We start from the raw sequence: 19,906 nt of genomic DNA, 5'->3' as shown, positions 1-19,906 counted from the left end.
GAAGGCTTGATGAAAAACAGAAAATACGCAGATTTTTAAAAGCACAGAGTCCAGGGAGTGCAGTGGGGAGTTCATTCTAAAGTTTGTCAAATAGCTACGAAAGCTATATCGCTATCTTTTCATCCAAGTATGAGGAACTATCAGCAGATGTTGAGCACTCAATCATATATTTCAAATTGAAGTGGACAGTTTAATCAAATATAGGAGCCTGCGTATGTCACACACTGAAAGTAAACCCCACAACCGCTTAAAGAACAGGGAGCAAAAGAGAAATGTTAAGATAAAAAGCGATAGGGCTCTGCTGTTTGTGCCGTGCCATCAGTGAAGATGGCGGCCGCGACACAACGATATTTCACCAAAGAAAATAAAAGAGTGGTGCGCACTGAATGGGTGCTGCTGCCGGATGCTCTCTCATCACATGCAATTTCTCCATCTGTGAGATCAATAAAGTATCATCTTATCTTATCTTAAAAAGTCTTGAATGCTGATTTCTTCTATGTGTAATCACTCCTAAAACAGGTTCTGTATCTTTTAAGCTATCAAAGCTGCAGCACTTCAGTTTAAGGGGCACATTCATAATGAAGTCACGACAGAGAATCCATCATGATCATTAAGGAGTTCATTGCCTGAATTAACGGTGTGAATTCATGAGTAGCCTATTTTATCATGAATTCATGTTCCCTTACTATAAAGCGTTACTAAAATGTGTTTTTAATAATAGCACTCAATTCGATACAGTCAAACTTAACTTCAATTTACATAAAGTTCTATTTTTAAGCATCAGATTTTCTTTTTTCCGCTGACACGTTTTGAGTGAGCGCTGGTCCATATGGTGAATGTAATAAACAATGAGAAGAGCATAAAGTGCAAAGGATTGAGGACAAGCCTACATCAGGAGAGATCAGAGAGAGGAGGTGGGGGGGGGGGGGATAAATGCGGGATTATTGGAGATGTCAGTACATGGGCAGAAACACTGTTTGAAAACATAAGACTTAGCAATGATGTAAAAAATAAGAAATAAAGCGCTGAAGTATTTGTTCAACAGGTTTGGCAATGGTGCAAGATTTTTTAAAAGTGAACTCAACAAAGGTTTTGCTGTGAATGAATGATTGTGCTGGAACCCTCTGTTTGCAGATGGCTCCATAGACGGGCGGCTGTAAGTACAGGAGATGAAAGCGATAGTGCGGGCGCGGGATGAGAGAGGAGGAGAGGGAGGAGCGTGCGGCCCGTGTCAGATGCTGTTTGTTGGATGGATAAAGAGGTGGAGTGGACAGGACCGTGGCTCACAGGCAAAGACGTCTGTGTGAATGCCAACCGGACCACGGACACGACCAGCCACTAGAGCAGCGCCATGGAGGTCTCTGAGGGAAAGCTGTTGAAGAAGGTCAGTGCAAGAACTTGACTCAAATTAAGTGACTTTAGCGGTTTGTCCTCCAAACTCTCGCGATGCGGTACGTGCAGGGATGGGAGGCCTAGTGCGCATTGACCCACTACTGCTGCCAAATCAACGTTTAAAGAGTTTTCATTTTGTAGCCCTTCATAACTTTGACCTATCAAACTCTACCATTGCACAATGACTCAAATCAAAACATATAATGATATGCTCAGAGGTGGAGGTAAATGTTTCTTATTCATCTTTCATCAGTTCATCCTTTTTTGCTCGTTCTTCTTGGTTATTTAACAACAAAGAAATACACCTCACCCTTGACACAGTTCAGTCGTCTTGTTTTTTTTTTCACCTTATACTTTTTCGATTTTGTGGCAAAGCAGGTGTCATGAAGTCATAATGTCAATGTAGTGTGTGTACCTGTCCATTTTTATCTTGTCCACTTTATTTGACCAAAAAGAGTGTCCAGAGTTCGACAGTATGTCCTGGTACGGTGTCCCAGATTTCAAGTATTTTAAGGACTGATGCTGTAAAAAATAGGATTCAGTTTAGGGTGTACATTTGAAACTTGTCCAGCAATATTACCCTTTGGAGAAAGAATGAAATATGCCGTTTTACTTTTAATATAAACGAGAGCTACTTGTGTTTTGAGGATAGTTGAGAAACTATGGGTGGAGTACACTCTGGAGAGCAAGAGAGTCATTGCAGCACAATGATGAAAAGAAAACTACTTTCCTCTTGATAGTTGTTTGGAGATTGTGTTCCACATGCTAACAATGGAAGAGCAAATCTGAAGAGAATCAGTTGCAGCGTTGGTAATTCCTTTTCTCTCTGTCACTGTTAATGCCTTCACCTCTTCTTTAGGGTTCCATCAAGAAGAAGATTGAATCCTTAAGGCGATGGAGTTCAGCGAGTATGAAGAGACCCCCACGGCCCAAAGCCAAGACCCTGAGCCTGTCCTCTCCGGTGGGCGACCCAGAGGACCTGTGGCTGCAGGAGAGCGATGGCAGGAAGCTCGGGCCCATCGTGGACTCTGTCTTCGGACAGGTAGGAGGCTCGAGACCCCATTTCGTGAATAAAATGATCCAATTGATCCATTGTATCGATGACACCTTTACTGTATTTATATTTCATTGTACTTAACTTAAAGTGCATATGACATATTAGACACAGTTTTTGCTAAAACATGTTAACACAATTATATTTTGCGAAAAAATTTACCCAGCTTAAACATTAAAATGAAAAATAACATTTCTGCCCAACATTTTTTCATTTATTTGCTGCTTCCCTGGAATAAAAACATGAACTCATTATTACTTACCACAGATGTTATCCATCTAAATAAGCCATATTTTCAAAAGCATTAAAACCATAATGCACTTTAAGCATATTGAAAAAGAATCTTCTAGAACAATAAAGTAAAAGTAGTGCAGGTTCACTGGAGAAACAAGCCTGACTAAAAAAGTTCAGCAGTTTTTACTGCTTCCACGGTTGAGCCGTGAGCTCAAGCGTCTCCTCTCCTGTGGTTGGTGCATCGACTGCTTTGTTGGCTGACATTCACAACTGACAGATGTAATAAAGTGAGGGACAGAAAGCTCTGTCTGGATCATATTACATAATCTAAATAAATGAGATTTTAGACAGAACTCAAGGAATGCTTGCTATTTTTTAATGCTTGAATTGGACTTTTGTTATGGAACTCATACCTATGACTGGTACAGAAGGCCACATAAGAAGTCATGAGGAGTCACGAGCCACTATATCATTGTGCTAGTTCCACTCCAAAAAAAATTCAAATCAATATGTGCCAAACTGCTGACAAAGTGATACCTCAAACGTGATAACACAATCATAGATTTCACTGCACTGGGCACAAATACATTATACTATACACAAGAAAACATAAGGAACAACAGTAGCCTTAGTAATAATACCTACTGTATGTATGAAACAGTGGCTTGTATACGACAATTATCAAAATGAAAATTCTCAAGGGGAAATTCAGCTTTTCCTCTAAGGTTTTATTTGAATCAATTCAGACTTCATTGTGATCATTAGTAAATAGATGTTCTTGTGGTGCTCTAGTCTCTGATGTTCAAACAGATGGTGCTTCTACCTTGAAGAGACCATCGTGTTGAGTCAAAACTAATATTCACATAAACAAGAAAAGTGTTGCTTTGAGCAGAACAGTGACTGCAAATGGTATTAATGCTTTTGGGGAAATGGAAAACCAGTGTGATTAACATTTACAGCATGTTGCAATACATTTGCAGCATTAGTTGCTTAAACTTCCTCTTATATATATAATTCAAAGAAAACAGACTGAAGAGGAAATGTGAAGTTTCGATGTGGGAGGGCTAAGTTTAAGATGTTGGTGTAGATAATACAGCATTACAAAATATTTAATTCATCAGCAAATTTATTGGCCTGATCACTGCCCTTTAAACATGATGTAGACAGGAAATATGGTTGTATACTTGAAGTGCATATAACAGGTTTTGATGCTTTTGAAAATAAACTTATTCAGATGGATAACATCTATTGTATTGTACGTCATAATTATAATTTTATTTCAGTGAAGCAGCAATTTCAATGAAGAAACATTGGGCAGATTTTTTTTTTTTTTTTTTGTAATCAGGAAGTGACATGCAATTGTCCTCAAAAGTTTACATACCCTGGCAGATTTTTTGTTTTTTTCGACAATTTTTCAAAGAAAATGAAAGATGGATAGATAATGGTTGTGTGAAGTCATTTATAATAATGAATTATAAGGCATCGGTTTTATATAGCGCTTTTCTGGACACTCAAAGACGCTTTACATTGCATTATTCATTCACTCCATACCCAGTGGTGGTAAGCTACTATTGTAGCCACAGCTGCCCTGGGGTAGACTGACGGAAGTGAGGCAACCAGTCTGCGCCATCGGCCCTTCCGACCACCACCAACCACTCACTCACTCACTACATTCGCTAGGCTTCCTGGTGTTACCAAACGGTCTCCCATCCAAGTACCGACCAGGCCCTTCCCTGCTTAGCTTCCGAGGTCTGATGGGATTGGGCATCGCAAAGGCGGTATGACCTTTACCGCATCATTACCGCATACATTTATGGTGAAACAATTGACTATTTTTGAAAAATAGTCAAAAAATAAAAAAAACTGCCAGGGTATGCAAACTTTTGAACACAACTGACTAATTTCCTAGTTTGTTAAGTGTGACATCACACACAATAAAAAGCTACTTCCAGGTCCAAACTATTGAGAGGTCCATAGAAAACCACAGCACAAAAAACGCAACTTTATCTGAATCTCCTGCTGAAATAACAACAGATAAAAGGCCAACAACTGTTTTACACCTAATAATATATCTCACCATTTCTCCAGGCAAAATTAATTAATTTATATATATGTAACGGAGGGAAGGCTAGGCGTCCCCGTCTGGATCTGGAAGTAGAGTGATGACATCATCACTTAACCTTTGCCTCTTTTTGCTTTGTCTCAGCACTTCCGGTGTCCTGACACTTCCGGTCGAGTTCCGCTCAAATCTGATGTCTAGTAGATTGATTTGTGTAAAATGGCCAATGTTCGTTTGCAACAAATGAACATTTGTTGGTGCAAATGTTCACCAACATTTGGTGGCGCCGTTTCTCTGCTCGGCCTGAAAACTGCTTTGTTTTCGTGTAGTGACTGATTCTATGTGGACATCTTCAGTCCCATGTTAACTGATAGGAGAAAAGGGGCGGGCACAATTCATGGCGGCGCCCACGCGAACATCCGAAATAAGGTGAATTGACTTAACATGGTTGGCACGGCAACAGATTAAAAATGATCTATGTCACTTCCTGTCAATGTCCAATAAGGAAGTGAAACTATAAACAGGACAGAAAAAATGTCAAACTAAAGAAAGCTGGGTAATTATTTTTAACATTGAATATGATTGTGTCAAATGTGTCATATGCACTTTAAAGGAATAGGCCACCGTTTTTACATACTAAGATATGTTCTTACCTCACTTTAGCCGGGTTAATATATCCCCGTCTGGTCTTTGTCCGTGCGCTCTGTCACGCAAACGGAGCACATACGCAGCCTCTCCCACATGTCACATAGCTCCGAAAAAGCTCACGATAGAAGCTACCAAGCTCTTCCACGTGTTCCCTATTTAAATAAAGTTACGTGAAGTGTTTTCATGCGAAGTATATTTACCCAGAAATGTAGCATGTCGATTTTATAAGCAGATAAAAAGGGGGACTATATTGTGAGGCGTAATGAAACGAGGAGTAAAACGTCCGCGCAGTAACTCCTAAAGGTTATTGACGGAAGTGAGCGGGGAAGTCTTTAGGAGTTACTACGCGGACGCTGTGCTCCTCGTATCATTACGCCTCACAATATAGTCCCCCTTTTTATTTGCTTATAAAATCGACATGCTACATTTCTGGGTAAATATACTTCGCATGAAAACACTTCACGTAACTTTATTTAAATAGGGAACACGTGGAAGAGCTTGGTAGCTTCTATCGTGAGCTTTTTCGGAGCTATGTGACATGTGGGAGAGGCTGCGTATGTGCTCCGTTTGCCTGGCAGAGCGCACGGACAAAGACCAGACGGGGATATATTAACACGTCTAAAGTGAGGTAAGAACATATCTTAGTATGTAAAAACGGTGGCCTATTCCTTTAATACTTGATTGGTCTTAATTTTTCAATCGGCCATTATTCTTTTGTGTGAATAAATACGGCTTTCCCTTGAATGGTTCATGAGATAATTACACTTCAGCTTCAACAATGGATGAATGCTTTCCACTCTGTTCGCCCGCTATGACGCTCAACACAAAGCGGTCTTCAGTTTATTCCTCAAAGTCCAAACTCTGCCCCGCGGGGACTGGTTGTGGACTTGTCCTCCATTCAAACTCACCATGCTCATAATTGAGACCGACCTGATTTAATTATGATTCAAGTCAAATTACTTTAAGTGCACAGCCCTAATAGACACTTCTATGAATTCTCAGTTTTAGTTTGTGTATGGGGGTTTTATTATGGTCCTATAAACTAAATATTGTAGAGTAAAGGTGGATGAACTCATCTTAAATGTCAGCCTGCACTTGTAGAATGACTGTAGTGCTGATATAGGGAAATGATGTGGCTTTCATCGTAGTGCTGCGTCAGTGACATATGGTCCCGGAGATAGCTGAGTGGAGACAGGAGGATGAGCGTTCTCTGTCACAAGAAACTGAGAAGAGTTTGATTGGGACGTAAAAGGCAGATTAGGGATTATGACACGGAGAGAACATGAGGCCAGATGCAGATGTTCTCCTCCTATAGATAAACAGGAAAACCAATTGATGCGTTACAATGGCTTTATATCGTTCCATATTAAAGTAGCACCTCTGTGTCAAGGTGATTTGTTGCAACCTTTGGCTTTAAGGCGTTTTTTTTTAGGCTTAGCCAGGAGGGAATCAAACCCATGACCCGCTTCATTCTTTCATGTAGTGGTCAATCGTGTCAATACCCACTGGTGCTCTCCCAGTCCCGTAGCAAACCCATATACCTTTGTTTTATGATCCTTTCCTAATCCAAGACCACAGGGGCCAAAGAGAAAAGTGAACATAAAGAGGTTTAGACAAAATCCGCTGGTCCACAGGTGCAAACAGCATTATCCTTGATTTGGGGATTGTTAAGTGTAATAAAGGGAGAGGCAAACAGAGAGAGGTAGGGGAATGTGGGACAGTGCCATATCGTGTTATCAGGAGAATGTTTAAACCCCAGTAATATTAAATTGTATGTCATTGTGAGTGTTCTTTGTCATAATGCCCTTGTTTACTGTGTAACATGAGGACATTACTTGTTGCCTTCGAGGCGACTCGTAACTGGTACATTTCCGACCTCTGGCTTGGAAATACGCCTTTGAATGCAACTTGGACTGGAAATTACGTCAACACCAGAGATGACCGAGCCTGGTTTTACCCTCGTACTCATTGCGTTTGTACAAGGGTCTGGACCCTCACAATTGAGCTCCGTTATCAGGTGGGAGGGGTGAACTCCTTTGAAACGATTGGATCTGATTTTCGCTAGCGTTTTCGTGATGTATGTGAAGCGCCTGAGTGAGTGACGCAGCAATCATAACTCTATCATAACTCTATCATAACTCTATCATAACTCTATCATAACTCTTGGGGGCCTTCCTTGCACATTCCAAGGCTTCAAGATATTTGGGAGCCGAGCCAGAACGGATTGAAGAGCTTCCGTTACTTTTGTATCTGCCGCCATTGCCAAACTACAACCAGCAAATGCGGCGCAAATGCCTGACGGCCATTGAGATCAGACCCAGACGTACGTGTAGGGAAACTATAATTGACCAGAGTTTACGGAAGGCCAGGCTAGAGGTGACCAGACTTCAGACAGAAGTTGAATACAAATTGGCGACCCCCACCCACAGTGTAGCTGAGTGACAACATTTTAACCAAACCGCATCGTGAAGCTTTTATTTACCTATTATTGGTCTGGTATATTCCATGTTTCAGATTATGTCTAGTGTAAAGAAATGTTCATATAACTTTAGCATTTTATTAGCCAACTGTTGTAGCATTAGCTGGGTTGTTTTCATATGAGTTTATTTTGCTGGAACGCTCCAATTTTAAGTAAAAATCCCTGTTAATGGAAAGTTGCGTTAGCACTCTCATTGCAGATTTCAATCAGAGATTCATCTTTTGCCCTTTTGATGAACTGTATTGTGTTTTGGTGGCTTGCACTCCGGTCACATATAAAGTTTGTCTAGATAAGACTTGCTTCCTGCACTTAAATTGAAGTGAATACAAATCTTTTTCAAAAAATATCCTTCCCTGTTTAATTACTCCTTCCATACCATTGTTAGGAGCTTGTTTAGTTGAGCTTAATATCTGGCTCCCATGCTGTAGAAATCTATCTGATTGCATTTGGTTTGATCTGATGGGAAACATCTGCCCAGCATCTGTGTTTGTATGTCAGTGTGCATGTAAGCGCATGCCAGCACACATGGGCACTGGCCATTTTGGCCTCGACATTTGCCCTGACCCTCCGGCAGAGCTATTAGCATGGCAGGCAAAAATCCCTACTTTTGGAAGTGCTCCATGATGCTGTTTACTGCCGCAGAGAGTCTGTGGAATTGGCCGGTCTTCCCGACTTGTCTTTGAGGCATCTGGTTTGTTATCTGGTGTCGAGGGATGACGCGCGGATTCTCACCCAATGTTTGGGCTTTAATGACTGATAAGCTTTCTGTTCACAGCCGCTTGTATTTAAGGCGTGGATTACTCAGAGGGATATGTTAATGTCAGACTCTCAAATGCTCCAAAAACATATTTACATTAGCACTGTAATGTCTAATGTCTAATAATCTATCTATCTATCTATCTATCTATCTATCTATCTATCTATCTATCTATCTATCTATCTATCTATCTATCTATCTATCTATCTATCTATCTATCTATCTATCTATCTATCTATCTATCTATCTATCTATCTATCTATCTATCTATTCCATCTATTCCATCCATCCATCCATATCTAACTCTCTATGTCCATCTCTATATAGCTATATCCATCCAATCCTATTCTATTCCGTTTTTTGACCACGTTTGTTACACCTGATGAAAACCTTTGTACTGTCTGGTCATGCAGGCTCACACATCCTTCTGAGGCTTAGTAAGAAATACAGAAAAAGCTCATAGCAGGACAAACCTTCCATTTGCTAATCTGGTTGGTGTCCATCTGGGGCCGCGTGTTAAGGCGTATACCATTATATAACGGTGAGAGTGCGGGATCAAATCCTTTGTTGCAACAAGTCGTCCCGTCACCTTCTGTCCTGACTTGAGAGGCTTGCGATACAGGGACATGTGTTGGATGAGGTTATGCCTTTCCTCCTGAGGTCAAAGGTAAACCTTGGGGTCAAGGGAAGAGGCTCAACAGCTGGAGCAGTCTGCTTCTCAACCCTTTCACCCATTTCTCTAATCATCTATTGCAATATATTGAATAGTTTTCTTGTTGTTTTATCTTTATTCCCTTTTCACCTTTTCTATCTGTGCCATCTATTTAAAAAAAAATTGGAACATTCTATGCCCAAAAGCAATTTCCTAGTCTGACATCTAGTGGAGAATCGTGATCATTGCAATTGTTGGGAAAGTTAAGTCGCAGCTGTAATGACTTGAGTTTTGCTGCCCTCTGGTGGCTAAATACAGAGGATTCTCTCCCTCTCTCTCCCCCTCTCTTTCTCTCTCTCCCTCACACTCTCTCTCTCCGCCTCCCTCTCTCCATGCTCTCCCTCTCTCCATCTCTCGCTATCCCTCACTCCTTCTCTCTCCCCCTCTCTCCCTCACACACTCTCTTCCTCTCTCTCTCTCCCCCTCTCTTTCTCTCTCTCACACTCTCTCTCTCTCTCTCCCCTCCCTCTCTCCATTGCTCTCCCTCCTCCCTCTCTCCATCTCTCTCTATCCCTCACTCCTTCTCTCTCCCCCTCTCTCCCTCACACACTCTCTTCCTCTCTCTCTCTCCCCCTCTCTTTCTCTCTCTCACACTCTCTCTCTCTCTCTCCCCTCCCTCTCTCCATTGCTCTCCCTCCTCCCTCTCTCCATCTCTCTCTATCCCTCACTCCCTCTCTCTCCCTCCCTCTCTCTCCCCCTCTTTCCCTCACACACTCTCTTCCTCTCTCTCTCTCCCCCTCTCTCTCTCCCACTCTCTATCTCTCTCCCTCCCTCCCTCTCTCTCTCTCTCTCTCTCCCTCCCTCTCTCGCTCTCTCCTCCCTCTCTCTCTCTCTCTCTCTCTCTCAGTCTAAAGAGAAAGAACAAAGCAGACTGTACAGGTGAAGATAAATAATCACAGCCGATCCTTTTGAGATGCACAGAGATATGAAAACAGTGTTGCTTCTCCCAAAACGACCCAAAGGATTATTGCTGTGTTTGGCTCAACGCAAACCCAGCTAATCTCTGGCACAGTCATCCCACCACATCATCAGGGGCAACACAAAAACAAATTTAACTCCCACTACAGGCGTGCAACATCTGCAGTGACTGCTTATATATACAGTATATATTTTTTTTTCATAAATGTAGTTTAGTCATGACAATTCTCTAAAAGGCAGGTCAAGGACTTTTTTTTTTTTTTTTTTTGAAACACTGCTTTGTTTACTGTTTTGGTACCTGAACCTGCACAAGACATTTTCTGTAAGACTATTTCCCTGAGTCAAAGCTGTAGTTGCTATCATTCATTTAACCCGGAACAACCAAGAAGCTTTCTTTAGCGCTTTCTCACATAGGCATCCAAACAAGCTTTTCATCTCCCCTAGTATCAGTTTTCGGCATCAAGATGTTTCTGAACCAGGTGCCTGTACACTTTCTATACTACTCCACTATTTGAGAACAGGAGTAAATGAGGTCCATTATTTTTGCAATGACCACTTTGTACTCGCAGTGAGTGAACTTTGTTGTTTATTTTACTTTGATTACTTTTTCTTCTGGTTTTACTTTTCACATTTGAAAGTAGAGTAGAAAAGTAAAAGTAGCATTTTCTATAGTGAAATGTGTCAAAAGTAGAATTGTGCTGCGGCCGTCCAGGTCCAGAGCATAAAACACCAATTTAAAACATACTGGAAAATTAAAAGTCAAACTGTTAATGTTGCACTTCGTGTTTCTAGCCTGAGCCGTTTCCCATGTGAAATCAGTGCACTAGATTTTCCTTTCCTTCCTCTAATCTGAATTGCCGGGGATTACACTGGCAGCCGTCTCTCTCCATCCATAAATCTACACGCACTCACGCATGGACAGATGCACAGACACTCGGACAGGGGTGGACTTGTCATTTTGACAGTGTGTTTGCGGAAGGCGGGTCGGCTATGGATTAGACAAACTTGGTCCCAATTCAAGAGATCACTCATTTGGGTCAAAATTGAGACGGAAAAGCAAGAATAAATATGTGTGTGTTGTGGAGAGACAGAGAGAGGGAGAGAGAGAGAGAGAGAGAGAGAGAGAGACGAACGGTCAAGTCATGCAATCAGCCAGCCATGTGATCGCGCAATCCCCTGTAGCATCCCATAATATCACTCCAAATTCGTCAAAGGTGGATCTGGTGCTTCTCTTTGGCTTTGCGAGATGTGGGATTTAGCGTGACATCATCGCCCCACCTTGGCCAATAGGGAGACGGGAGAGAGCACCCGTTTCGTTGCAGTTGTAGTAGCGGTTGACAAAGACTCTATGGGACGCACCGGCCGGAGCAATGGATTCTGAAGTTTTACCGAGATTCTGATGAGAGAAGGGACAGGGGTTGAAGCGGGACAGGGAATGGGAAATATCAACAAGGCACCCAAAAAGAACAGTAAAAAGACGAAGGTAAGGTGGAATTTCCGATATCACAGCTCTGGAAAAGATAAAAGACCACTGCAAATGATGTTTGTTCCTTCCTTTGTATAGACATACATAACATACTCTACTTTTCAGCTCCTTTTGCGCCATTATAGTTTGATTTATTTGGGAATACAGTTCAGCCGTAATTTGGAGGAAAAATAAACTATTCCTTATCAATTTGAGCAGTACCTTTCCGGCACCTATCACATTCCATAAAGGACTATTTCTTTGTGTAAAACTGGAAGTTTAATCATTTCTTCTTCCGCAAGTAACTCTTTGCAGCCCTTTCTCATGACCCACCAGGCTAAAAAACAAATACTTTGGTACCTGTAGAGCCTTAACATTGTATCATTTCTCTGTGCCACAACCATAATGATTTTAGTCTGATGTTTCTCTGGTTTTGTTTTGCTTTCGACCTTATAGGCTCAAAGTTTTATTCAAAAGTTTGTGGCCGTTTTTCTCTTGTCTTGCACAAAAGTTCAAATAGATTCATTTGCAGTGGTCTTTCATTTCCAAAGAGTCAAGTTGCCGGAGTTTGCTTTGCCCTAACGTCGCCGGATCCTTGTCCTAAAGGTGAAAGAAGGCACCTCTTTGGGCGGGACAGTCGAGGTGGACACGGAGGATGAAGAGGAGGAGGCGATGATGATGGAGCGAGGGCTTGAGGGGCCACTAAGTGCTCTTGTCCAAAACTGCAACATGCTGCAGAACATAGTGGGACCGGCCTGTGTCTTCCTCAGACAAGGCTTCGCTCAGAGCCAGCTTGTATGTATATATATATATTCTCCTGTCCTTTACATGATGAGGTAGTTAAATCAAGTTCATGTGACGTCGACTACATCCTCATTAAATACCTGTGTACAGTAAGTGTCCATTCATCATCGGTCTGGAAGTTATGAAGGTGAAGGTTTACTGTCTTCAAACCATCCTTCAGTGACTCTTGTCCAACCTTTCTGGAGGTGTAGGCGACAGCAGTGCAGCATTCGGGATCCATCTATAGGTGTCGAGCCAGAATCTTGATCAGGACAGGCTGGAGCCCTTTATGCATTTTATTATTACTTTACTTTAGGCAACAAGAGCAACTAGAGGAAACCCACTGAGACCTGGGATATTCTACATTTTCTCCTTTTTCCAGATAGGCTTTAGAGTCTGTTCAGTCAGAGGCCTCTATGTAATACTTGTTAACATACATTCAAAGAAAAGGGTGAAAAAAGCGAAGTGCATGAATGTGTACATTGTGGCTGGAGGAGGAATATGACAGCTATTATTATGATGACTGGACGTGACATTTCCCGTTTGTTAAAGGTTTCCATAAGAATAATTTTACTTTTTTTTTTACCAGTAACCTGACACACACCATTTGTGTTTTACTGGCATAGATCTTACACATATTTTCAGAAAGTTCTTCGCTTTCAAAGGAGGCATCGCACTGGCTTATAGGCTGTAAACAAATATGTGACAAAAACGTGACAACGAATTACTAAAAATTACAAAAAGCAATGAAAAAAAAGTGATGAATACGCGACAAAAGCACGGCAAAAAAATAACAAAAATTCGACACAAAAGCAACAAAGGGATGACAAAAAAGTGGCAAAAACGTGACAAAAAAGTAACAAAAAAGAAAACACAAACAAAAGACAAAAAGGCAACAAAAAAAAACCTAAAAAGGTGATGAATACGATACACAAATAAGACAAAAAATTGACAAAAATTCGACACAAGCACAAAAAAATGACAAAAAGCAACAAAAAAGTGACAAAATGTGTTAAATGTGACAAAAACATGACATAAACGGGGCGACAATGCAAAAAAAGTTCAGCTCAGTTTTGTCGGTATTAGCTTTCAAATGAGGTATTACAGTTTTTAGACTTGGGTAGTGCTGATCTGGAGAAAATGTGCTCGGTTAAGATGGGGGTTAAGAGGTTTATGCAAGCACTTTTTTCCCCCTATTAAATCTATTCATCCTTTTTACATGTACTGGCTTGAATGAATTCCTGGTCGCTTGTTGGGAGTATCGTTAGCTCACTGTGCAATAATCGTGTAAAGATAAGTGACCTGCCATGCCTGAGTCTGGGTGAGAGCGGCAGATGGATCTCCTCTGGGCTGCAGCTGCTAATTGAAAAGGCCCATTATGATAACGACGCTGCAGTTATGGACAATACTCACAGATGTTGCACTCACGCTTGAGTCCTTGGCCCCGACTTTGGAGGAGAAGGTCATTAAGTGTCTTCAGACTCTAGATTCAGTGGCAGTGGCAGCTTGTAAATGGTTGGATAGAACTTTGAGATTCACATAAGTGGGGGTTTGTCCCAAAGTGGAGTCTTGGACCTCCCCTTTTCTAAAAATAAGTACATTGAAAGCTTGTAAGGCTGGGTACCGTTAAACTAAACCAGTCTGGTTTAGTTTAGGTAACACCGGTATTGAAAAAAATGAAAGTATCAAAAGCAGGAACCGAAAAAAAGTCTTATATCTTTAGATCCAAGTTTTGCTGTTGGTCCCGGGACAGCATTAAAGGAAGTGACTTGGTTGTTTCAGCTTTATTACATATTTTTATTTTCCCCAATTGTTTTGCCCAATTTCCTGCCCAATTTATTATTATTATTTATTACATTTTTATTTTTGCCGAATGCTTTTTTTTTTTACCAATTTTTTTCTTATTTTTGCCCCAATTCTTTCTCATTTTTCCAAATTTTCCCTCATTTTTGCCCATATTTTATTACAAATATTTTCCCTATTTTCCCCCCAAATGAATTTCACACAATTTCTCCCACGTATCCCCCATTTTCTCCCAAGATTATTTGCCCGTTTTCACGCATTTCTTGATGTTGGTCCATACGTTTTTGTTTTGTTTTCTGGTTCTAACAATATTTTAGTATAAGTATTGAAAAAAGTATGGTTCAGGTATTGGTAAAGCATTGGATGTTTGGATTGATGAGGAGGCGGAATTTAGGAATGAACGACCGTTCATTCAGATAGCCCTCAATGGTCACAAACTTGTTTATTGTTATATACATTTAAAAAAGTATTTACCATATTTTCCGGACAATAAGTCGCTCCGGAGTATAAGACGCACTAGACAAAAAATGCATAATGAAGAAAAAAAAACAGGCTAAATAGGCATACGTATGCTAACGAAACACATGGATGGTTAGCTACAGGAAGCATAAACAACGAACTAGTTCAGATAACTATAGCATAAAGAAGAACATACCCAACTCTCGATCTCGAACTCTTCATCCTCGGTGTCACTTCTGAACAATCGCCTTGGCAACGACCTGGGCACGGAGGCGTAACTGCACCGTTGACAAGCCTTTCCCATCAGCACGTTTTTCACGATCTCATTTGAGAACTCGTTCTTCTAAATGTGACCATCTAGCTTTTAGCTCGCGATTAGCTTTTTTTGTTTTCTTCATTGTGGGTAAGAGTAACCTCCGCTTCTCACTCACTCAAAACTTTCTTCTTCTTCTTCTCCTTCTTCTTCTTCTTCGTTTAACGGCGGATGTAAACTCAAAAGTGCATTTCCGCCACCCACTGGCTTTAGTGTACAATAACAACGTTCAACCAAATTGCGTTAAAAATAGTCCCCACCCCGCTTCAAACCCAACAGTGATTGTTACTTTGACCCTCCTTTGCACCATTCCTTCAGAGTTTTAACCAACTCCTCCTTAGTGATCCCATCCATGTTCATAAACTTCCTTGCCGCTTCAAGAATCTTATGTATACAGTCAGTTTTGCTCTGTAACTCTGTCGCACAATTTATCACCATTACCATGAACGCCAAAAATCCCTTCAGATCAATCATAATTACATTGTCATTTCGTTTCGGTACATCATTTTCTTCACACACTTCGATCTGTTTCACTGCTTCAGCATATGTCACTTTTTTCTCCTTTCTCAGGTTATCAATTTTCTCTTCTGTGATTCTTCTGGGGCATGTGGCTGCCCCGACACAATGGCAACCTTTGCAGTGCAGGCACTGTGGATCCTCGTCTGGCTTTTTACACTTTTCGTCAGCACAGTCACTTCTTCCGCAGAAAACACACCTTTTAACTCCACGACACACAGCCCCCACATGCCCATACTCTTGACACACAAAACACCTCAGTGGGCCTCGCTCAAATGGCCGCACCCGGTAGCAGATATAATCCAAATATATACGCTCCGGCAACTCACATTCAAAAGTCAAACACAGCGACGTACTTCTTTCTTTTACCCCACATACACTTCGGTTCAGCCTTTTGACATCGGAAACTCCATCTACTCCCAAAAACAACTCTTCCTTGAAGGAAACAGGAACACCAGAAATAACTCCCCTGGCTCTTTTCCCTTTCCCATCCATCACAAAACATCTCACATTCACAAAATCTCGGTCCATTTGGAATCCACAAACATCCAACGCGTTGTCAAGCTGAGCCTGAGACTTGCAGTCAATTATGACAAGGCCACTTCTTGTAACCGAAACCGAGCGAACTTCTCCAACAATTTCTCCAACAAACTTTCCCACCTCGTGTGGCCTGCTAAATATTCCATCCGCGCGACCTACAGCCACCATCCCGACCAAAAATGATCCCTCATCATCGCTTGACACTTCTATTTTCTTCCTCTTTTTCTTTTTTGCTTTCTCTTTTTGAATTTCGCTCGCTCCTTCCACCACTTCCGCATTCATGGTCCTGACCATCCTCGCACCCTCCTACTGTCCTTCTTCTTCTCCTTCTTCTTCTTCTTAAAGGAGCATTACCGCCTCCTACTGTTCTGGAGTATGGGCCAGACAGTGAGCTTACAATCGACTTGCTTTGTACCTGAACAAAGCAAAAAATAAAATAATCATAATAATAAAAACAAAATAAAGAAATAACATTTTCTGCTGCTCGATTAGCCTGTAGTGCCCTCTAGTGGCATGTGAAATTATTTATTAGAATTTTTTACATACCGTAAAGATGCACCCCCTGCCAAACTATGAAAAAAGTGCCACTTAAAGTCCTGAAAATACGGTATTCTATTGTATGCCTTATATGTGGGGTTTTCGCCGAAGTAAATCACGAAATGTTTACTATCGTGTGATCCCGGTGGCTATAATGTAGTGACTCTGTTCGGGAGACACAATGTTTGAACTTTGTGCTGATTATTTTTCATTCACGTTTATATTGTTTGACCTTGCCATCTCACCTATAGCAGCTGGTAATGAATTCTTTCGAGTCAATGGTCATGTTAAAGCAAACTACTGACCTTCCACACTTCTCTTTATATCTTTATATCACTGTCTGCATGCAGGATAAAAAAAACTCTGTGCGGACAATTGAAAAAAAATGATAAGCCTCTGTGATATGTAATACAATTTAGGGCTGTAATCTCCGTAGTCTCCCTCCCTGTTTCCCATAATCCAGCCCTGTGTAATTCATGTTCACAAAGTCCCAGACTTAATCAGTACCTGCTGCTTGTGGACTTTGAACTCCAATTATCTTCTTCGTTCAATAAGGCATGTTAGACTTTTACCAACATTCAATTCCTGAAGTGAAACATCTTGGGGCACGGTGCAAAATTGACATCACATTACAGGAGATATATTTATCTGTCAAAGTGTTAAATTTAGATATCGTCTGACCTTTATCCAGTTTCATCTGCTGCTAAAGAGAATTTGTACAAATGCAGCCAGTTAAAATTGCGTAATTCATGGATTTGGGATATTCTGTCTAAATACGTGTGCTTTGAGTTGCTGAGCATATGCACGGCAGTCTGAAAATGCCGTTGATCCCAGATGAAAAAACAGGAGATTGAATGACATAATGGAGGGATCAACTATAAGATTATTATAGGTTTGTCTCGATAAACCAGTGTACAATCCTCATCCAACTGTCTCCCGGACAGATGAGCGCGGCACAAAAGACACTTTGCTACAGTCGACTGCGTGACCAGTGTGAAACAGAGCAGGAGTGATGAGATTATAACTGTATAACGGTTTGCTTAAAGTTCACTCAAATCTTTGACATAATGTTTTTATTACTCGATTCTCACTGTAGCCACAACAAACTATTGTCTTTAAACATGACAGCAACAATGAAACACACTGACACAGAAGTTAAAATCCCATTCATTTTCCCAATGACTATAAGATAGGGCTGTCCAAAGTGCGGCCCGGGGGCCAAATGTGGCCCCCAAAACAATTGTCAGTGGCCCTCTGGCTTTTTCTTGAATTGGCACTTTTTTACCGCAAGTTGAATAATTCTATATGATTATAACATCAAAAACTAGCATTGTAAAGAGTTCGGGAATGTGATGTCATATCGCTAAGCATTATGGGATTAGCAGCAATTGTAATAATGGAGGTTTTAAAAGCTAATACTGGAGTTATTGTTCACATTAAAACACTTGAACACCACAGTGTATCAGATGTATTTACACGTATTTATATTTATTTGTATAGATGTATTTATTTTTTGCACACAGAGAGGGAATAGCTCCAGCGGAATCTTTATTTTCGGAATAATTCATAGAAGCCCGTAACGTCTTACAGTGACTTTTATATGTGAACTCGTATCCCTACGCCAAGAAGTAGTACCACCGTAAGAAAGGCAATGCATATGATATAAATGTTTGATGGATTTTAAGGAAAAATAAATCCTGTTACATTAGTCTATGGAAATGTATGCTAACAGCTGCAAAGATGGCGGATCTCCATGGTAACTGTGGAATTTCCCGAACTCTATTGTGAGACAGAGCAGGCATTGAACCAATAATGATATGGAGCAGGGGTGTCAAACTCATTTGGGTTGTGGGCCAAAATCCAGCTTCCCCTGCAGGTCTTATATAATGTAAACAGGAAAATACCGCAAAGAAAACTTTTTTTTTTTTTCAAAAAAGGAATAATAATGCGCTGTGATTTTAAAATAGTGATGATTTGGTCAAAAGCCTGATGACAGCATAAACTTGTATTGCACTTTACACGCCTGTGTCAAAGGTTTCTCAAAGTACACTGTAGTCATTATACTGTAGTCATTATTCATTCACTCCACACTCAGCAAGCTTCTATTGTAGCCACAGCCACCCTGGGGCAGACTAACCATTTACCACGTGGCTATGATATGTTGTTTATATCCTTTCTCTTATTATGTCAGTGCCCTCTGCTGGACATGTGTGGAATTCTTTCCTTTTTGCCCCCTAGTGGCTGGAATGAGCACACAGGTTATATTTCCTTTAAAAAGTCATAACTCCACACAGGAATGGGCTTCAGACCTCCTTTTTTTTTTTTTTCTTAGTTTACACACTCAGAAATCTGTGCTCTACAAGTCTGGGGCCAGATTAAATCATCTCGCGGACCGGATTTTTTCATTTTAATTTTCATTTAATTTTCAGTCTCTTGGGGCATCATTTATCAAGACAGTTGCTATATAGTGAGAGAAAGCTGAAACATACCATACACCCCTGTAGCTGCATGTTGCACCCTTATAACCAGCAATTGCATATATCATAGCTTTTGGGCCCCACATCTGATATGTAAATGAGAGAATACTGTGTGAGTAAAGAACATGTGTAAATGACTCATCCACCTCAGTGTGTGTAAAAATGAATGGGGTTATTACTTCTGAGCTGGGCATAACTAGTGAGCTCCGGTTTTATGGTCAATTCACAAAAGAGAAGATATTTTATTCATTCACAGCAAGGCTCAAGTGAGTGGGTGGCTTTTAACTCTGTGGAATGGCTGAGTCTTTGATATTTGGCTCACTTAGTGCATGAGATAGTAGCGTACGCATGGCCTCATATTTATGTGCAAATTGAAGAGCATAATATCTTGTGAATGAACCTCATGTCCCATCTTTGACATGGTAATGACTGTAGGGCTGGGTGCTGTTAAACAATACCTGTCAAAAAAAATCATAAACCAAGGATCGTTGCAGTATCAGTGTAAAAAAAAATAACGGTACCCAGTCCTAGTAATTACTGAAGCACAGTTGGATCAAATGATGCAATTGTAAAGATTAATATTGGCTTTTCTTCTCTCTGTCTTTCACGTGAATCACAGGACAGGGATCTGCGGCCAGAGGAAATGGAAGGTAAATTTGTGCATTTTAACTTGGTGAATGTTTTCCCCTAAATGTCAGTGGGCCATTTTGTTTCCTCATGAAGCGATTAGTGAGATCAAAGTGGGAGAGACTTAATTATA

The 19,906-nt window shown here is 40.8% G+C and overlaps 1 protein-coding gene across 3 annotated transcripts in view; it reads left to right on the top strand.

Annotated features, from left to right (window-relative positions):
• Positions 1 to 19,906, top strand: part of cabp2a (calcium binding protein 2a) — a gene marked incomplete at its 5' end in the record, with an annotated part of 64,967 nt that overhangs the window by 39,064 nt on the left and 5,997 nt on the right. The window contains 3 exons of one of the 3 annotated variants that reach the window (XM_079553495.1): positions 1,249 to 1,384; positions 2,252 to 2,434; positions 19,766 to 19,796. In XM_079553495.1, coding sequence (XP_079409621.1) covers positions 1,352 to 1,384; positions 2,252 to 2,434; positions 19,766 to 19,796 — 247 coding nt within the window. Of the gene's footprint in view, positions 1 to 1,248; positions 1,385 to 2,251; positions 2,435 to 11,688; positions 11,737 to 12,324; positions 12,514 to 19,765; positions 19,797 to 19,906 lie in introns of those variants that run through there. The other 2 variants (XM_079553497.1, XM_079553496.1) reach the window with 2 other exon arrangements.

The sequence above is a fragment of the Gobius niger genome (genome assembly GCF_951799975.1).
Source record: "Gobius niger genome assembly, chromosome: 3".
Taxonomy (NCBI): domain Eukaryota; kingdom Metazoa; phylum Chordata; class Actinopteri; order Gobiiformes; family Gobiidae; genus Gobius; species Gobius niger.
Note: the sequence above shows the minus strand (reverse complement) of the source record. Positions and strands in the feature narration are given on the sequence as shown.